Source organism: Panthera tigris, chromosome B1 (assembly GCF_018350195.1).
Source record: "Panthera tigris isolate Pti1 chromosome B1, P.tigris_Pti1_mat1.1, whole genome shotgun sequence".
In the NCBI taxonomy this organism is placed as follows: Eukaryota; Metazoa; Chordata; class Mammalia; order Carnivora; family Felidae; genus Panthera; species Panthera tigris.
The window spans coordinates 31397885-31416380 of record NC_056663.1 but is presented as its reverse complement, the minus strand read 5'-3'; the positions used below and the strand labels follow the sequence as shown (position 1 = coordinate 31416380).

At 49.9% G+C, this 18496-nt stretch overlaps 1 protein-coding gene and 1 long non-coding RNA gene across 4 annotated transcripts in view; one reads left to right on the top strand and one right to left on the bottom strand.

The window, feature by feature from the left end:
* Positions 1-18496, top strand: part of DPYSL2 (dihydropyrimidinase like 2) — a 129871-nt gene that overhangs the window by 52850 nt on the left and 58525 nt on the right. Inside the window, exons 1-3 of one of the 3 annotated variants that reach the window (XM_042983182.1) lie at positions 3492-3771; positions 11052-11140; positions 12933-13117. In XM_042983182.1, the coding sequence (XP_042839116.1) occupies positions 11121-11140; positions 12933-13117 (205 nt within the window). In that variant the 5' untranslated portion in view covers positions 3492-3771; positions 11052-11120. Of the gene's footprint in view, positions 1-3491; positions 3772-7308; positions 7630-11051; positions 11141-12932; positions 13118-18496 lie in introns of those variants that run through there. The other 2 variants (XM_015542777.2, XM_042983180.1) reach the window with 2 other exon arrangements.
* LOC122237875 lies at positions 862-3387 on the bottom strand. Its single transcript, XR_006216592.1, has 4 exons — positions 3275-3387; positions 2347-2470; positions 1775-1841; positions 862-1307 (listed from the first exon to the last, which is right to left on the bottom strand). It is a non-coding gene; the product is annotated as an uncharacterized LOC122237875 (long non-coding RNA).

Here is an 18496-nt window from a genome sequence, read left to right as displayed (position 1 = left end):
ACCTTCAAGTGGCCACTTTACTAATTTAATTTTATTCCTCAGTTCCCGGGGCACAGAAGGGAACTCTCGGGGCACTCGGATTCCACCCCTGGATTGATTGCAGGCCTCCACGAAGTCAGCACTGCCTGGAGGTGCGCAGTCTGGTTTGAAGGCCCGCATATGTACCGCCCCAGTTGGCTCTTTCCCCTCTCAGTGACTTCCTTATCTGCTTGTGGCCCAGGGGGTCCCCTTCCGTGTCTTGAGGGAGGTTGGACCCGCTCAGAAGTTGGATGGTGCTTGGCCTCTGGTGGGCGCCATCGTGGGGGGCACAGAGCCCCCAGCCCAGACCTGTGGCAGGGGGGCACAGCTTCTCTGGAGCCCGGGAGGGCAGGGGCTGTGTGTGAGGGGCATGCGAGCTCGCCTCCTGATTACCCTTTGGTCTTCTGGGGCTGGCACACTGCGGATATTAAACTCAAACTTGAAAACAAACCGTGGGTGGGCAGGGGACAGGGGAGTGAGGAAGGGGGGCAGGAAGACACCTCTAATTAGGGAAAATTTAGCCATTCTTTAGATCTTTACAATATCCAAATGGACTGCTTCCAAGAATTCACAGACCAAGCCAATAAATCGCCCCTAAAGAGGTCTCTAGGGGACCCGTTTGAACGAATGGGCGAGAGGCATGGAGTGCTTTTGAATAAGTGAGTGGTTCTCAGTATTTGAACGCGGCTGGATTCTTTTAAGAGACTTAAACTCCTGAACTATTATTTGTAGTCCCTGGACACACAGTTCACACGTTTTCTCAGACCCTTGCGGAACGGACGCACCTTCTGGATCAAGGAGGGCCCAGACGGACAAGGAGCTGCTTTTATTTCCTGAGTGTGTTGGAGCCCGAGCCCAAAGCGTGGGTTCAGAAAAGAAAACCCACCTGCAGGGACCTGCGGTGAGTTGTGTTGGTGAAGGCCAAGCCTGGTGCATCTGAAGGACAGGTCCCAGAGGGAGTGAAACCTGCCCACACTGTCATGAGTGGCTGCCACTCGGGCCAAATGACCCAGTCCAGCGAGGCGGATTCTTGCCGTCTGGCATTTTGAACACTTGGGTAAACGAGGTCTTGAGGGGTGGCAGGTGCATGTCAGGGAGGCAGAGGTGGAAAGAGAGGCCTGGGTCACCTGGGCTGGCAAAGTGGGGCAGAGCTCTAGGAGGAAATCTGCCCGGGGGCCCGTTGGAGGGGCCCTGCTCATTCGGCTCGTTTTCATGGAGTGTCGTGAGCTCTCAGCTAGGTGGCGCGGAGGACAAGGTGGCCGAGGGAGTTTGCAGTTGCGAGATAGAGGCTAAAAATGCAGAAGGGAACAAATACACAAAATACTTGCAATTGTGATCTTTGCTGTTGAGGAGCGGCTGAGATAGGGAATTCAGTGGAGGTGGGGGGCAGGCTTCAGACAGGGTGGTCAGGGAGAGTCTTCCTGAAGAGGACGGTGAAGGGGGAGAAGGAGCCGTTTCTGCAGTGAATGGGAGAAGGGGACAGTAGCAGCAGCAGGCCACTGAGAGGAGACTAGGAAATGGAAGGAAACCAGGGTGCCCCCGGGGAGGAGGGGGAGGAGGCGGGGAGGGCAGGTTGAGGCTGGGAAGGAAGGCGGTCTTGACAGACAGTTTGCATTTTATTTATGCAAGCAGCCAATCAGGGTCTTCCTCTTTTAGCTCAGAGGTAGCATTTTGCATTTTATTTATGCAAGCAGCCAATCAGGGTCTTCCTCTTTTAGCTCAGAGGTAGCATTTTAAGGGTTCCCCGGTCACTTACAGGTTAGCGGCAATCTATTCTGGTCAGGATGAAAGGAGAGCTGGTCACTGACAGAAACCGAGTCCTGCTGGGAGATGAGGAAAGAGAGACAGAGAATTAATTTTGGGACAAGGGGGGGGGTGTCTAAGGAATGCAGGAGGTCCTTGGAGCCTCGAGGGGCAGCCGGGGCAGCCGGGGACTGTGAAAGGGGTAAAGAAAGAGACAGCAGACCAGCTACAGCTGCCTCTTTCACAACGTGGGTCCTGGTTTCTGCTACAAAAGTACTTTATCATTTAAAGAACTAGCCCCTTGGGCTGTGGGGTCACACAGACCTGGATTAGAAGAACCCTGTTCTCACTCTTGCATGTACCGGGGCCTGGGACAAGAGGTTTCTTTGAGTTTTTTTTTCTCCTGTCTATACGATAAGGATATGAAGACTTCCCTAGTAAGATTTTGGGGGAGGATTAAATAAGCACTCAGTGCTGTACAGAGATGGTGGTAGGTGCCCACCAAATGTTAATTGCCTCCTACTGACTACATAACCAGCGTTTTACTAGAAGGCGATCAAGTGGAAAGATAGTGGGACTATTTACCACTCTTTCATAAGGCGTCCCCACAGGGTAAAGAGCAGGGCCATCCATGTACTTTGGGGAGTCGGAAAAGTCCCCGGTCCGCCTGAGACCTGAGGGTTAGTTCATCTTCTCTCAGCTTCTTTTTCTGTAAAAAAGCAGGATGTGGTGGGCAACTGGCCGGAGGTGAACAAGTTAAAAAACATCCCTCGACCTTATCTCTGGAGATTCTAATCAGGAGGTCTGAGCTGGGGCCCCAGGTGGTTGTGAAGCAGAGGCAAAGTCATTCCAGGAACCCTGAGACAAGGCCTTTTTCTAGTCCTGAGTCACCCGCCAGATGAGGACAGAGGGGACCAAGAATGCATTCTACTCATTTACCACCAGAGGGCGGGCCTGAGGCGTGATGGCCAATGCAGACCATGCTGTCTGTCTCCAGCTCCCCGCACAAAGAGCCCAGGGGAAATCTGCAGTGGCACAGAGGATGATGTGCAAGGCAGGTAATGAAGGAGTCATAAGAGGAGCAAGCCAAAAGCTACTAGATTCTGAGGTTCATGCATTCCTCTGGGTCGTGCTGACAGCATTGGCACCGATGGGCCTCTTGTCTTCACCCAGTAAGGGCTTCATCAAGACGCTTTCCCTGCCCCAACTGAGTTGACCAATACTCTTTCCGGTGCTAGAAAAAGCAGCATCTGGCTCAGAGGGCCAGTCACATCCACCCTCATGGGTCACCACTCCGTAACCCTGGGTAAAGGATGCACCCACTGGAAAGGCTTGGATCCGTTGGCCCTTGGCTATTCCTCTGCAGAGGGCCCCTTCAGGGTCATGCACACAAAGGAACCAGTTGTTATGGCCCGATTCCATCTGCAGAGAAGAAGGCATCACTTCCAGCTCAAGTGTCCTAGTCAATGCCCTTAGTTTTTGGCAAGGAAGAATTCCAGGACCTTCTCTTTACCACTGCGTTAATTTTAACCTCCGCTGCAGACTGCACTTGAGGCTGTAGCCCTTGGCGTCAGTACTGCAGCAATGTGGGGACCTTGGGGTTTTCTCTTCTTTGCCGCCTCTAGGCTCCACTCTTCCCGTCAAAATTTATGCTTTGGAGTTTCCCTACTCTGTGACATCCTGAACGTTCCACTTCCGCAGAGGCCCGGGGGCGGGTGGGGGGGGGGGAGCATAGAAGCAGAAATGGCTACTTGCAGCTTCCCAAAGGGGGAAGCTGAAACCAAGAGACGTGGTGGGCCTGGTCCGAGACAGGACACGTACTGTGCAGGGCGCTGAGGAACTGAAAGCAGCCGAGTCACCCTGCAGCGCCCTAGTGACGGGACTTCATCTCCCCACCCCCAGTTCCCGGCAGGTTGTAGAACTCAAACATCTTAAAAATCCTGACTGAATGTCATCACTCGGACATCTAAAGTCCCCACCCTGTCGGACCCCGTATGGGGGAAGACGTGGGTAAGATTTTTGAAAGAGTTCTGAGTCTCTGTGAACTCAAACCTTCAACGGAAGGAAAATCCTGCTCCCCTCAGCATGGTATATTGGAGGATGTATTGTGTAGGTGGTGGGATATGATAAAGGGTGTTATGCAGGCACGTACAAAGAATAACGGAAGAATGGAGAAAAGAATGATCTAAACTGCAAGAATGATCTTGCAGTTTCCGGGACTTGGAGGAGAGAAGGAAGACCCAGCAAGGCGACAGGCTAAGAGAAAGGCTGAGTTGGGGATTTTGTTGACATTAAAACTCACTGTGGCAGTGACATGGAAGTGCCTTTTTTTCTTAAAACGATAGCATTTAGTGATATGTCAAACACTGAGGGCCCCTGCCACGGATCAGGCAGGGTACTGGTCACTGGAGAAAAATAAATGCAAGGCTCTTAGCTTTTAGGAATCATGCTCTGATAAAAGAAACAGACAAGTAATTACAATGCAGAAGGGTGTATGTTTCAGGAGAGGTGAAAACAGGAGGTTGTGCTTAATGTTTTAGGGGGCAGGAGGGAAGCAGATTTCACTGAGGAGGGGATCTTCAAGCTCCCTTTTAGAGGAGGGGTTGAGGGAAAAGGGAGAGAGGTGAAGGGAGGAACGCAGGGCAGGGCATGGATTTGAGAAGGCACACGGCCTCGAGGGGCAGTGTGTGTGTGTGTTGGTGCACGTCTGCGTGTACCCCCTGAGCATGGGGAGGAGATGTGGGTGTCAGGGATGGGAGGTAAAGCTGCAGAGGAGGCGGTGGTCAGAGACTGGTATAGAACCTGGTAGAACGCTTGTGTTTCATGTTTGAAATGCATTTAATTTTTTAAAAGTTTAGAAAAACCACATCCGAGAACAGGCTAACATATTTGGTTTGGGGATAATGATTTGTAACTTTACAGGAATTTTGAGTGCTTATTTAAAGACAATGTGAGAAAATAGTCTATGTTAACAAGTCTATCGGTGCAGAGTGGGTGGAAAATTCTTCCCCACCCCCTTTTATTTTTCTGCATTGCATCGAGCGGTAAGAATGATACGAAATGCAGATTGCAGACAGTTCTTTTCCTTGGCCAATGAAAACTATTTGGTATCTTCTTTGTGCCAAATACTCTTAGGCTCTAGTCAGAACGGACAAATCAACTTAAACCTTAAATCTTTGAATATGTGTAAGTGGAAATGTCAATTACCGTGGACTCATATTGATGGCTACTGAAATAAGGCTAATACAAATAAGACTGACATAAAAGCTATTAGGAGCTTTTATTACAAAGCAAAATATTCGATGGCAAATCAGAAAATAACAAGATATAGTTCAATCTGTCAAGATCAAAAGGTTCGGGAGTGGGAAAATATAACAAGAATGTTAACAATTTAATTAGAAGTCATTTTGTTTTAAGTTAATTTGAATCTCATTATTTGCTTGCTTGTCAGGTGGTATTTTTTCATGATTTAATAGGACACTTGCCCCCACCCCTGTTGGAACCTACAGTTGGCTCTCACTGGTAGGAGGGCACATTTTAGCTTTCTCAGACTTGTAACTTTAACCCTTACAGGATGACACCAAAAGCTGCTGACGTCAAGTCACTTTGCTCTTAGCACATCACGTAGTTGCGGTGGGGGTGGGGGGGGGGAGGAGGAGTGCTTCCACTTTATTTTCAAAATGCACAGCTAATTGGAACTTGAGTGAATTAATCAACCATGAAGCTTGCTGCATGCCCTAAAGCTCCCTTCTGGGATCTTAGAATTTATCAGAATAGAAGCGAAAGAGTACAATCTTATATCTTTTGGACAGATAACCATCCAAAGTGGCCAGATGCAGAAAGACATTGGAACGTGGGCCCACAGTAGCCCCAGGATTATTTTGTCTTTATCTGGCTAATCTTTGCTGAGCAGGTATGAGCCAATTAAACGGATTCTTTTTTTTTTTTTTCACGGCTGCCCGATGGCCTAGATTATGGAAGGATTCCTCTATTGTTTGATCTCAAGTCGAGAAAACCAAAGCCATGGGCCTGCCCAGATGTTTTAGTCATTGTACCTGCTTGGGCAACATCTCCGAAGAGATGACCCCTGGTAGACCCCTTGGGATCAACTGGACCAGTTGACTGGACCAGGGATTCCGCAGTAAGAGTGCCACTGCATGATTTGGACCAGCAAAGCTAAGGGATTCCAGGCCTGTTCAATGGCTAGCGCCAAGAGAGCCGTTCAAACTGTAACTAGCATCTGCCTGGGAAATCAAGAGTCGCCTATTAACTCTGATTCCGGACGTTTTCGTATGACTCAGTTTCCCTTTCTTTGGGGGTATAAGATCTTTTCATTCCTCTTCCTGCTTCTCCACAGTTCATCACCTCTTTCGGTCCCATTGTGTGATGTGGAGGCCCCTCTGCAGCACTGTAAATCCTCGGGCACGGTAATCTCAAGTTTTTCTTCAACAGATCTGCAGGCACCGGTGAAATGCGCCCGTCTAAACCCCCAAACGGGCGTGAGCGGGCCTGACTCCTAAAGAGAGCAAGGCCGCAGACCCGGCTTCCCCCCGACGCCCCGCGGGCCGTAAAAGGCTTTCAGGGCGTGGTCTCCTGTCTCTCTCTCCCAGCTCCAGCCGCCGACCACAGCCTTCCCGCGCGGCCTCCCTTCCCTGCTCAGGGTCCTCAGGGCTTTGGCCTCTACTGCCCGCTGCCAGGCCACGGAAGCCTGCGACCCGGCGTCCGCCCTCAGGCTAGCTCTCCTCCCGCAGAGGGCCGCGCCTCGCCTCGACCGGCGCCCTCCGCGCCCCCAGGGAGCCCGGCCGCGCGCCCGACGCCCCCGCGCCGCCCGGCTCGCAGGCCGGCGTCCAGCAGCCCCTCTCTCGGGGGCCGGGCGGCGGATGGGCGTGGTCGGCGCGGCGCCGCGACGAGCCCTCCCCGCCCCGTTCCCCTTCCATCCGCTCGCTGCCATTTGAATTCCCCGTCGACTCCTGGGTGGGGGCCGAGCGAGCCTTCGCGAAGGGCGAGGGCGGCGGGAGGAGGGCTCGAGAGCCCCTCCCGGGCGGCGCGGCGCCGGCCGGCGGTGCAGTCGCGCGCTCGCCGCCAGCAAAGCCATTGGCTCGGCGCAGTCACCCCACGCGGGGCTGCAGCGGCGGCCTCCGCGGATTGGCGCGCGGGCGGGCATCCAGCGGGGCGCGCGCGAGCGGGTGCGTGCCGCTCGGGCTGCAGCGAAGCCCACCGTCTCGGGGCCGGGCTCCCCCGGCCCGTAAAGACCACCCCTCCATTGTCCTTGAGTTGCTGATGCTGCATTTGGGGCGGCAGCCAGCTACAGTCCCCGACGCCCTGGCCCAAAGAAAGGGCGCGAAAGGCGCGCTCCCCGCTCGGGCGCACGCACCGACCGCCGCCCTCGGCGGCACACTGCAGCATTTCGCGCTCTCGCGCCGCTCCCCTCCCCGCCCGCGCTCATTTGCATATCCCACGATTGTGGCCAATCAGGGCTCGTCTCTCTCGAAGCGGATGGCTTTTGCCTGAGAGGAAAGGGAGTGGCTGGCGGCGCATGCGCCGCGGTGGCCGACTTGAACCGAGGCTTTTATTGCTGTAGTTTATTTCCACCCCTTCCCTCCTGTTCTCTCTCTCTCTTTCTTTTTTTTCCGCCCTAGCTGGGGCTGTGTTGGAGCAGAGGAAGAAAGAGACAGGATTGCATTTATCCCTTACGTTCTTGAAATCTGCTATTAGCAAGACCAGCTAAGCGGTTGCATCTTTTTCAATCCTGCAAAAAATACCATTTCTTTCCTGGCAATTTTTGCTTTAAAGGTGTCCTCTTGAAATTATTTTTTTCCCAGGAGAGAGATGTCTTATCAGGGGAAGAAAAATATTCCACGCATCACGGTGAGTTTGGTACTTGGGAAATCTGCGGTCGGCCAGCAACCTTTTGTGGCAAGGAACATCCAAGGAATTTTTTTTTTTTTTAAAGGAGCGGGAGAAAGAGAGACCCAACTTTTCTTTTTTCCTTTTTCCCCCTGTTGCTGAAGAAGGCGATTGTAGTGGGAGACGCAGCCGTCTAGAATTGTAAGCTACATAATTTGTAAGGCATAAAAATAGGAGCGTAAGTGCATTAAGGACGTCTTAGGTAGCGCGCCAGATCCGCTGTATCCTTTTATTGTCAGTTCGAGATGCTGCAGTGCTGGCCTGCGGGGTGTAAGCAAATGGATGCCAGATTGAATATGCATGGTTGAAGCTCGAATATTGTTCTCCGGGCTGCGTGCTGCGAGGCTGGACTCCAGGAGCTGGCTGGGGGAGATGGAGAAATGGATTCTCCCTGTGTCTCCCGCCCCCACCATAAAGGCTTTCTGGAGCCTTCCTCCGGCTCCTTAGAAAAAGGAGCGGGTTTCAGCCCGGAGGCGTAATGACAGCAGAGGGATGCTGGAAAGGGCCGGGAGTGCAGGGATGATGTGGAAACTGGAAGGAAAAATAGGGACGCGGTGATGAACAGAAGAGGGTGGGGGGCCAGGCGTGGGCTTTTTGTCGATCACGGACTGGTTTTTGGTGGCTCCCTCGGCTTCCTCGCCCTCCGGTGTGGGGCTGGAACCCTGGCAGGGCTCAGGGTTCGCTTTCTTGTGACTTTCTGCCCCTCCTGCAGCCAAGGAGGCGCCCGTGTTGGCGCATACAAAGCGGGGTGGGAGGGTGGGCGTTGGGGACAGCGCGGAGCGGGGCTCGCGGAGGTAATGGCGCTGCGCGACGCGCGGAGCAGATGGCCCGGCCTGGCCTCGGCCAAGACAATGATCGCTGCGGCCGGAGGTGTTGGCGCACTTTGGGGCCTGGAGTTGTTAGTTTGTAAATCCCGAGAAAAAAACATCTAAGCGATGAATTTGCGATGCTTCAGCAATGAACACAGGTTCTTGCTTTCACCGCTCTCCTGCCCTCCCCACCCTCTCCCCATCTTTTCCTGGAAAAATCTCACCAGTCCTAGTTCTCTACATCCCCGAATGAAATCCCGGGGAGAGAGGGAAGGCGAGGGAAATTCATTGTTACATAATGATGTGCAATTGCAATTGGCCAGCTGATTGCTGGGTAGAACCCAGGGCTGAGGCAGAGACCGAAAGAATCCTTGTAAACTCAAGATGTGTTTAGGGCTGGATTTGAGGGCGCGCTTTCGCTCTGGTTTCCTTCTTAGCTAGGGACACCCCGGCTTCCTCTGGATGCACGAGGGCACACCCATCCGCAGGAGAGAGACGTGGAAACAAATGCACAGGGGAGGGGGCGTGTGCTCAGGAGGATTTTACAGGATGAACCAGGCTGTGCTAAAGAGAGGGTGGGTACTGGCTTTTTCTTGAAGGCCAAAGACCCAAGATCCCAAAGGGCCGGGCTCGGGGAGGAGGGAGTGGGTGGAGAGGACCCCACGTTACATGTTCCCAGCTCTGGAGGAAGGAGTCTGGGGAGAGGGGGTGGGGAGCAGGTTTGCCACAAGCCTCAAATAATTTGTTGTCTTCGTGAATGAAAAAGACAGTTTGGTTTTGACAGTGTGGGGAGAAAAATTTAGAAAGCAAACGATCAAGACCTTTTTTTTTTTTTTTTTTTTTTTTTTTTTTTTCCCAAAGAGCGCCCCCTCTACCCTTAAAAAATCTGGTTACATTATCTTAGGACCTATAGTATGGTTTCCCTCCTTCCATCATCACGGCCAGCATCTTATGTAAGAAGCCTTCTGGAAGGGACTCGAGTGGACGGGGCGGTGATGTCTCATTTTTTTTCTTAGCATGATGTTGGCTCGGGGATTCGCACTGATGGCTGGGACAGGTACCGCAGTGACTAAGGGCTTCTCCCCTGCCTTCCAGGCGAGGTTTGTCCTGTCACAGCTGGGTTATGGGGGAAAAGGGGGAGATCATCGTGGGCAGAGAAAAGTCCACTGGATCAGGCGACCTGGGGCAAGTGGCTTAACCTCTCAGCCTCAGTTTCTTTATGTGTCATGGGAATAAGAATCTGGCCCCACCCACCTCTTAAATTTGTTTTGAGGCTTTGGTGACTTAAGGTACCTGACAGGAATTTTGTAAAGGTCTTACACAAGTGCAGGAATTGTTGACTGTTTATTCCCATTTGACTTCCCAAAGTCTGTAGTAGGATGATGCACCCTACAGTGTATAAAATTAAAACGATCTCACTGTTTTTCATTATGTTAGAGAAAAAATAAATACTTTCTATACCCGGCTGTGTGTGCATTTATGTGTAACAGTATCTTTTTTTCCTAGGTATCTAGCAGCTTATATGTTTATTCTCATTTTTATTTATTCTCCCCCCCCCATATATTTTTTAAAGATTTGCTATAATTTTCTGGTTTTGGTGGGTGCTAAATATAAATAGCACTTACTAAGAATATTGGTTTGTAACTGAATTTTAAGGTAACCGTTATCAAAATGAATGTCATCCTCTGACGTATTTTGCATATTAAAACGGTAGCCTGTGGTTCAACTTGTTCCCCACCTGGGGATACAGCAGGTGCGTGTCCACTGAACACAGGACATTAATATCCCATTCCATCCACAGCATTTGGGATAGAGAGGAGTCACAGTGTACCAGTTCTGTTGCATTCCTGGCCCTCACATGCTGCTTGTCATACATAATTTTTTGTAACCTTTAAAATACAAGCGCATCAACAATGTACATTTTGGAACGTGCCATCTCATCTTATCACAAAATTTTACATTTTTCTTAACAGCCTAGTAGTTAAAGTGGTGTATATTTGAAGTGTTCACTCCCCCTTTGTTACAGTTGATGTGATTCACCCCAAAGATAAAAAGCAAATATAAAGAACGTATTGTAATGAAACTTTGCAGTGGTTGAGCGAAGTGTGTTTGTGTAGAGTATCCCATGACAACAGACTTGGTTAATTTTTCCCTACACAAACCATGCCAAGAATTGACTTCCTTACATGTGGGTGTATTTATTTTTAATGAAATTTAGCCTGAAGCCATTTAAAAAATATTGTCTTCTTTATCTGAAATGTTTACACTGTTCTTTAAAGAGAGTTTGGTGGGCATTCTTTCATTTTCTCTCTATTTCAGTGGAGAGAGATAGTTTTTGTTTTGTTTTGTTTTGTCTTTAAACCTAGAATAAGCTTTGAACTTTTGCCAGTATGTTCTGACTCATCAAGTGATGAATAGGTTGTCACATCAGGTTCACCTTTGTCACTGAACCTTTTCAGAGTTGGCTCATTTTGAGCATCTCTTTTGAATACCGAAAAATGTGTCCTTAGCTCGTTGTCTTGGTACTGATGTTCCTCATAGGTCATGCCTGACCTTATTACTTCTTTGTTTCAGAGTGATCGTCTTCTGATCAAAGGAGGTAAAATTGTTAATGATGACCAGTCATTCTATGCAGACATATACATGGAAGATGGGTTGATCAAGTAAGTGTCACTCATTATAGAGACGAATTTGTATACCTTCCAGTATTCCCAGACATGACCTACAGTTCACACACATGACATCAAACTTGAGTGACTTCACAGACTGCCTCACTTAGGATATGTTTAAGCTTATTTTGATTGGTGGCAACTAGTGAATTTGAAAACTCAGATTTGGGGAATTCAAAGGCACAATTAAATGCACACCCATTTCCTTATGTGTTATGTAATTGACTATTTTAACTGAGGTGACACAATATCTTCTTGTTGCCAGTTTAAATTCTTGGTTTATGATCTATTGAGTATATTAAAGGTTTTCCTAGAATATAGTTGTTTGGGTAGATTGCCCAATCTAAGGCATAAACTTGGCATCCAGCCTCTTCTATCTAGATAACACATCTGCTGTCTTAATTAAGCATCCAAGTTGCTGAGGCCAAAGGACACCAAATGAATTACCAAGTAACAGACAAAGTACTGCCTCATCCCCAGGGAATTTTAGGTTTCATTCTTTAAGTGGCAAGAAACGCAAATAAGACTGCCCTTGTGTTTATTGTGTATTGTGTTACAAAAGAGAAACAACAGAGGGTTAAGTGAGCTGAGTACACACCAGTATCTTCCTGCCCTCCTGACTGGGAGCACTCACAGGGCCCTGGGAGAAATAGCACATCTGTTTAAAGACAAACACTGTAGCAAATGACATCTTTTAAATAAGCAGCATTCATCAAGGCTAGCAGCAAACCAGTCTGGAGGAGTGGAAAACTGGAGTGGATGGGTCTGTTGCCTGGAAACTCACACCCTGATTTATGAACCTAAACTAGGTTTTAACATTTCCACATTTAATGTTTTCTCCATGTGTGTTTGTGACATTCTCCGCTCGAGGCTCTCAAATACCATGACTTTCATGTTCCATTTCCGCGCCCCCCCCCCCCCCCCCCCCAATTAGAAGGCAGCCTGATACTGGCCTAGAAGTGAGCATGCCTGTATGCTATTTTTAGTCCACACTAATTTGTTTTAGAACTTTTATCAACTCCTTGATTACTTTTTCCTTCTGAAAAAAGCTGCTAGAAAGATGTAGCAAAAGTGTTTTTCGAAAATTGGAAATGAATCCATGACCCTCAATGGAATATTAATTTTTCCGTCCTTAGTATCTGAGTTGCTGAGCACATGCTTCCAGATTTTTAAATAGTTGTAATCATAATGTTCACTTCTCTTTTTTCTTTTTCTTTTCCTTTTTCCTTTTCTTTCTCTTTCTTTTTCTTTTTCCTTTTCTTCTTTCTTTCTTTTTCTTTTTCCCTTTCTTTTTCTTTTTCTTTTCCCTTTTCCTTTTTCCTTTTCTTTCTCTTTCTCTTTCTTTTTCTTGGCTTTGTTTTACCACTGTCTTTCCAGTACTGTTTTCTCAGTGTGGAAAATAAATGTAAAGTGCAACCAGGTCTGGAGAAAATTGCTATACAATTGAATTAGTTCAACTGTATGTTATGGAGAAAGTGTTGTGGCATTTTAGGTAAATGTCTTGGGGGCCTTGTAATCATTTGATCTTAAGGGTTTTCTGGCAACTAAACCTCTTCCATCAGCATGTCCTGGTGCTTTATTTAAATTTTGTTTTGTAGTATGCTCTGTTTGCCTCTTAGTTGGGGTAGGGACTGGGGAGTGCACATATTAGGAATATTAATAATAATCCAAAAAGTCTACAGAACCTAGGGAAGGATAGTTTATGGCTTTGTGAAATGTCTGTCAGAGCCCATTTGACTCAGGAGTGGTTCATTTATAACTGTTATCACCCGTCCTGTTTACTTAGGCAAATAGGGGAAAACCTGATTGTGCCAGGAGGGGTGAAGACCATCGAAGCCCATTCTAGGATGGTGATCCCCGGAGGGATTGATGTCCATACCCGCTTCCAGATGCCTGACCAAGGAATGACCTCTGCTGATGACTTCTTTCAAGGCACCAAGGCCGCCCTGGCTGGGGGAACCACCATGATCAGTAAGATAGCTTAAAAATAATCATCTCAGAGCTTGGGAACCATTATCATTTGAAAATGCGTCTGTGTTGTTTCGACTCTTTCCTTCTAATAGTTGCTGGACTGAGCAGTGGATTGCTTTACCACATAAGGGGGAGGGGGCGGGCCAGCCATTTGTCTTGTTTCCTTGTCCTCGTTTTCCGTCCAACTCTGACGTGTCCATTTGAACTTGAGAATACGGTGCTAGAGAACTGGGGTAGGATAAAAGGAACGGCCTCTTGCTTTCTCGGCTTGAACTTTTGTCTTCCTTGCTCTGAAAATGTGATTTGATTGTGGTTGCTTTAAACACATTGCATTTGGGGTCATCGTCAGAGCTGTCCGTTTTGAGCCTTTGCTCATAAGTATTTGATTTTGGCTTTTAAACAGTTCCTGAGGCTGCATCTTCTTGGAGTGACGGCGGGGTGCTGCAAATGAAGTGTGGAAGCAGGAACCTGTATTCGTTCCACTGCTAAGAAAATCAAGTGGGGGGAATATTTCCTGGCCTGGGCTTGACGTAAATGGAATTGGGCAGCCCTCCTTCGAGAGCGACCCACAGATATTGTTAATTGTCATTTATGTAGGAAAATTGCTGCCACCCAACAGCAGATGTCCTTCATGCGTTGCTCCAAGGAATTTGTGCTTTTTGTTCGGCAAAATCTGAAGTATATTTCCTGGAGTCATAGCATGCGTGTTCAAAGTTAGCTTGTATAAGGTCGGCTTCCAATGTGCCTAATGATGTCCCTGTGACAGATACTATTTTGGTTTTGAAGAGGGGGATAAGCCCATCAGACACATATGTAAAAAAAAGAAAAAACCAAAAACCGTTTATCCAAGAGCGAAAGGAAATATATAATCCATCTTCAAAACTTACAGTTCAGTTCAGAAGAGGGTCAAAGTAGAAAGAACTTAGCTATTTTATGCTTTAGAAAAACCTATGTTACTGCTTATTTTTCAAAATGACGGTCTTTTTTCCTTGTAACTTCACAGTCCATCTCTCAGCGTCCTTTTTTCTATTCTGCCACTTGGGCGAACATTGCCCTGCTGTCCCCTCCTAGTCTGAGCGCCCCTACGTTTTAAATTGCACTTTCTTGGTCTTCTCTCTCGGTCCTGGTCTTCAGAGTGTCTGAAGGATCAGCGACCACTGTCTTCTGGTTCAGCTTTCTAATCAGAGAGCCTGCAGGTTGAAGCCTTATTACTTCGCTCTTGCTGCACACCTCACCTTCTGACCTAGTGGGAGCCATTCTCAAGGGCGTGGGGGGCGGGGATCCTCCACCCACAGCTCAGTGCCCTGACCTACTGGAAGAGGCTGCCATTTTGTCAGTCGTGTCTGCTAGGACTCAGCTGGCACCAGTGGGCCTGGCTGCCCCTTCTCCAGGGCCAGCTGCAGAGCCACATGGGAACTTCGAGAAGCACCGACTGCTTGGGTGACAGCCTGCAAGGCCAAGCCAAGGCTATAATCTGCCTCTGTTTGAGTTCATATGAGGTCCTCGTGGGCCCCCGCGTTGTTCACCGGGTATTAATAAGCCACAAATAATCTTTCCCGAGTGAGTGGTCAGTGCTGTCTCTCAGTGGAGGGATTGCTGGGCGGGAGCCCCCTGTGGTGGAAATGCCGCCAACCAGGAGTCTGCCGTTGTGGTCTCCCTCTGGCACTGACTCGCTGTGCGACTGTGGGCAGGTCCCCTCACTTCGCGGGCCTGCGCATCTGCACGATGAAGGATCTGCACGAGCTGACCCTGCATGTCCCTTTCAGCTCCCACATTTGGTGACTCACCGAGCTCAGAGACCGTTTGCCTGTGATCAAGTGCACTTCGCTCAGCAGATGCATAAGCCCTGTCTTCTCTCAGACTTACTTGAAAGACCCCACCATTCTGTTTTCTCGTCTCCTACCTCCCTGAATGTGCCTTTCACTCCTTGCACTTGACCCATTCTTTGGCCCCCCATTCTGTGTCTTGTCCCTTCTCTGCTTTCACGCCGCACCCCCCCCCCCCCCGCCCCGACTGCCTTCACCACGAGGGCATATGCCTTCCTGCTGATGCCCTGACATTCTCTTTGATCTTCTTCCTCAGCAGCAGTGGGCTTCCTTCCCTTCCTTCCAAGTGGGCTCCTGAGCAGGGACAAGGGACAGATCCACAAGGCCTGTACCTGGTCTGGGGGCCGGGAACAGTCAGCAGATGGCCTTATGGCAGATAAGGGGGAAGGAGAAGTCAGACTGCCTGCCCTACACATCCGGGCAGAATGTGATCGTATTTTAGTGTAGGGTTTGTGATGCAGTAGTAAGGCTAAGAGGCTAAAAAGCAGAGGGATTTAATGAGCAAACCCCAAGGAAGAAAAGTAATCAGAGGTGGCAGGGATATGATTAGAATTGTCACACCCCAAACTCCACTGCTTTTAAAGCCTGAGAAGAATATTACCTGCCCTTGCAAATAACCACCCATGGTTACTGACCTCTATAGAATTCCCACTGGCCTGCCCTTCCCTCGGGAAGCAAGTGGGAATGATACAGATGAGGAAATCGGGATTTCTTCTGCTTGCTGGTCAACACATTTCGGCATTGCTTCAGAAAAGCACACTTTACAGACACAGAGTTTTGCGAAGAGGGAGAGCTAGCTTAATGTGACTTGGTTGGTACCTACAGCCTGCTCCTTCAAGGAAATTGTAGCTTCCTCAAGGAGTTTCGAGGCAAAAAAAAAAAAAAAAAAAAAAAAAAAAATGCTTAGGGCCCTGGAGGAGATTCAAGTGAAACTTGCAGAAGCAAGCCCTTGAAGTAACCGGTGCACCACTGCCCACACCCCCTTCCTGCCATCTCTGTGAGTTTCTACAAGCCTGTCACCTGCACGTGCCCTTTGCAGTGCCCTTCCCAGGTCTGTCTGAAATGGCACGGCCCAAGGTGGAAAATGTAGCCGAGTAGTCCAAGTTTAAAAAGGGAGGTGACACGTCAGCAGCAGAAAATAATATTATTGCCATCCAACAGAGCCTCCCATTGAGAATGGCACAACGAGAGCTTTGTAAGGGGCCCCCAGTGCAGGGCAGACGGAACGCCCTTTGCCCTTTCCATCCAGTGGTGGGTGGGCGGAGCCTCCAGACAGGCCCTGCACGCGGCATCGAGACCAGCCGAGGGGTCACGGAGGTGGCAGAGTTGCTTCCTGGGGAAAATGCTACTGGGTTCCCGAGAGCGTTACGATCATCAGAGTTAAGACTCCAGCATCTTAACCAGAGAGAAGCAGATGGGAATGGTTACCTCTGTTTTATAGAGGGAAAGTCCGGGGCCAGAGAGAAGGGCATTACTTGCGGATGCTTATCCTGTGTGTTGGTGTTCGTGGCCGGTGTGGAAAACACATCTGCGGGGCTGGCTTCCCCACCTGCCAGCTGTGTGACTTAAAGCCTCAGTGGCCTCATCTGCAAAGTGGGGAAAGTTGTTACACAGAGTGACTTGGAGACATGAGAACAGTGTCTGGCCCATAGTAAGCACTCAGATGGGGTTAAGTTACTTTTTTTCCATCTGTATTAGGTGCCAGCAGCCTCTCATCTCTGTAGAGACCCCTTCCCGATCGCTGCTTTTGTAAGAGAGCCAGAGAAAAGAGACTGCAGCTGCAGGAGGGCACAGGGGTTCCCCAAACATGGCCGACAGGTTGTGGACCCTGGTGTCACCTGCATGCATTTCAAACATTCAGCTTCCTGGTCCCCACCCAGCATATCTAAGCAGAGAGCGTGCTGGTGGGACCTGTGAACCTGTATTTGAATCCGGATTGTCACATGCACTTGAGCTGTTCGAAAGCACGGATCTCGGGTCCAGGCCAGATCTCTGGACTCCCGATGTCTAAGGACCAGAACCCACAGTGCAGGGAAAAGAGCCTGACTGTCATTTCTGCTAACCTGAACTTCAGGCTTTCCCTGGAGGGGTGGAGCCCCAGTGCAACACCCTGCACCGCAGAGATCAGGATGGGACTTGAGCACAGAGAAGGTGCAGGCCTGGAAGAGACCTCTCTCTGAGCTCTGCACTGGTCACCTTCTAGATGGGGCTCCTTGGATGTGCCTCAGGCACCTCCATCCAGCTGTCTCCAGGCATCCTTACCCTCGCCTCTCATTGTCCTGCCTCTCTTCTGGCGCCCAACCCCAGCGAGGGCCGCAGTCACAGTTATTCTGGCCTGAACTCACAAAGTCACCCTGTGCTGCGTTGAGTGAATTTTGTCTGTCCCTTATCTCTTGCATCCATTCCATTACTGCCACTAAGTCATACCTTTGTTGTCTGTACTGGATTTGTGCCCCCGCCTTCGGAGGAGTCTCACTGCCTCCGGGATTCTGTCTCTGCAGGGATCCTGTCTCTGCAGCGTGCACATCTCCTTGCACCACGGCACTTTCTCTGACACGGCGATGATCATGCCCTCTCCCTCCCTTGCAGCCCTCAGGGGCTCCCTTTTGCCCAGAGGATGCAGCTCAAGCAGCAGAACGCTCCATGCCGTGACCCAATCCTGCTGCCCCAGTCTCGACCCAGATGTTGTCACCTTAGCCAGGGGATGCCCTTACCTTCTTCTCTTTGCCTCCGGGAATGTTTATTACTCTTCGAGGCCCAGCTAGGTGTCACCTCTGTCCCAGAGCCCCTGCTCAGCCCCCTTCCCTGTAATCTATTGCTGCTTCTTTATGCCTTGGCAAACATGGGGTTTTTATCCCAGGGCCCTTATGACATCCATCATGTGTTATAATGTGATCAAGGCTCCTGCCTCTTTCATTTTGGTATTCCCCACCCACCCAGCAGAAGCACCTGAGGGGTGCTTCATTAATGCTTCCAGTTGAATCAATGAATGAATGAGTGAATGAGTGAATGAACGGGGACGCTAACAGCACTTGGTTTCCTGCTTCATCTGAGCCTGGTGCCAGAGGACTGGGAATCCTGGGGCCGGGTTAACATGTCTGATATCCTCTGTGGTCGTTTTGACCGAAGCAGCCGTCTCTTCAGCGGCGCCCCTGTGCCTGCTGCCCTAGCCCCACGGTCAGCCATTACGGCAGTTGGGGGAGGGAGGCAGGAGAGGAGAGATCGGGGTCCATGCGATCAGGGATGGCCCCCCTTCCCCCTCCGCCTGGATTGTTCTTTCAGGGGGGGGGGGTCGCATCTCATGTGGTCCTCCTGTGAGAGGGCTTGGCCGCAGCGCACAGGGTCAGGCCTGTTTGAGGAGTAGCCCTGAGCACTGTGGCAGACTCAGCGATCACTCCCCGACACCCCCTGGGCACGTCCCAGCGTTTTCTGGAGAGTCTTGCCTGTGGAGGCAGGAGGCCTGACATGAAGGCGAAGTGGCTTCCCATGATCCTGCTGGCCGGGCTTTCCTCAGGAGACGTGGCTCCGAGTGTCACTGTGGTACATCCACTGC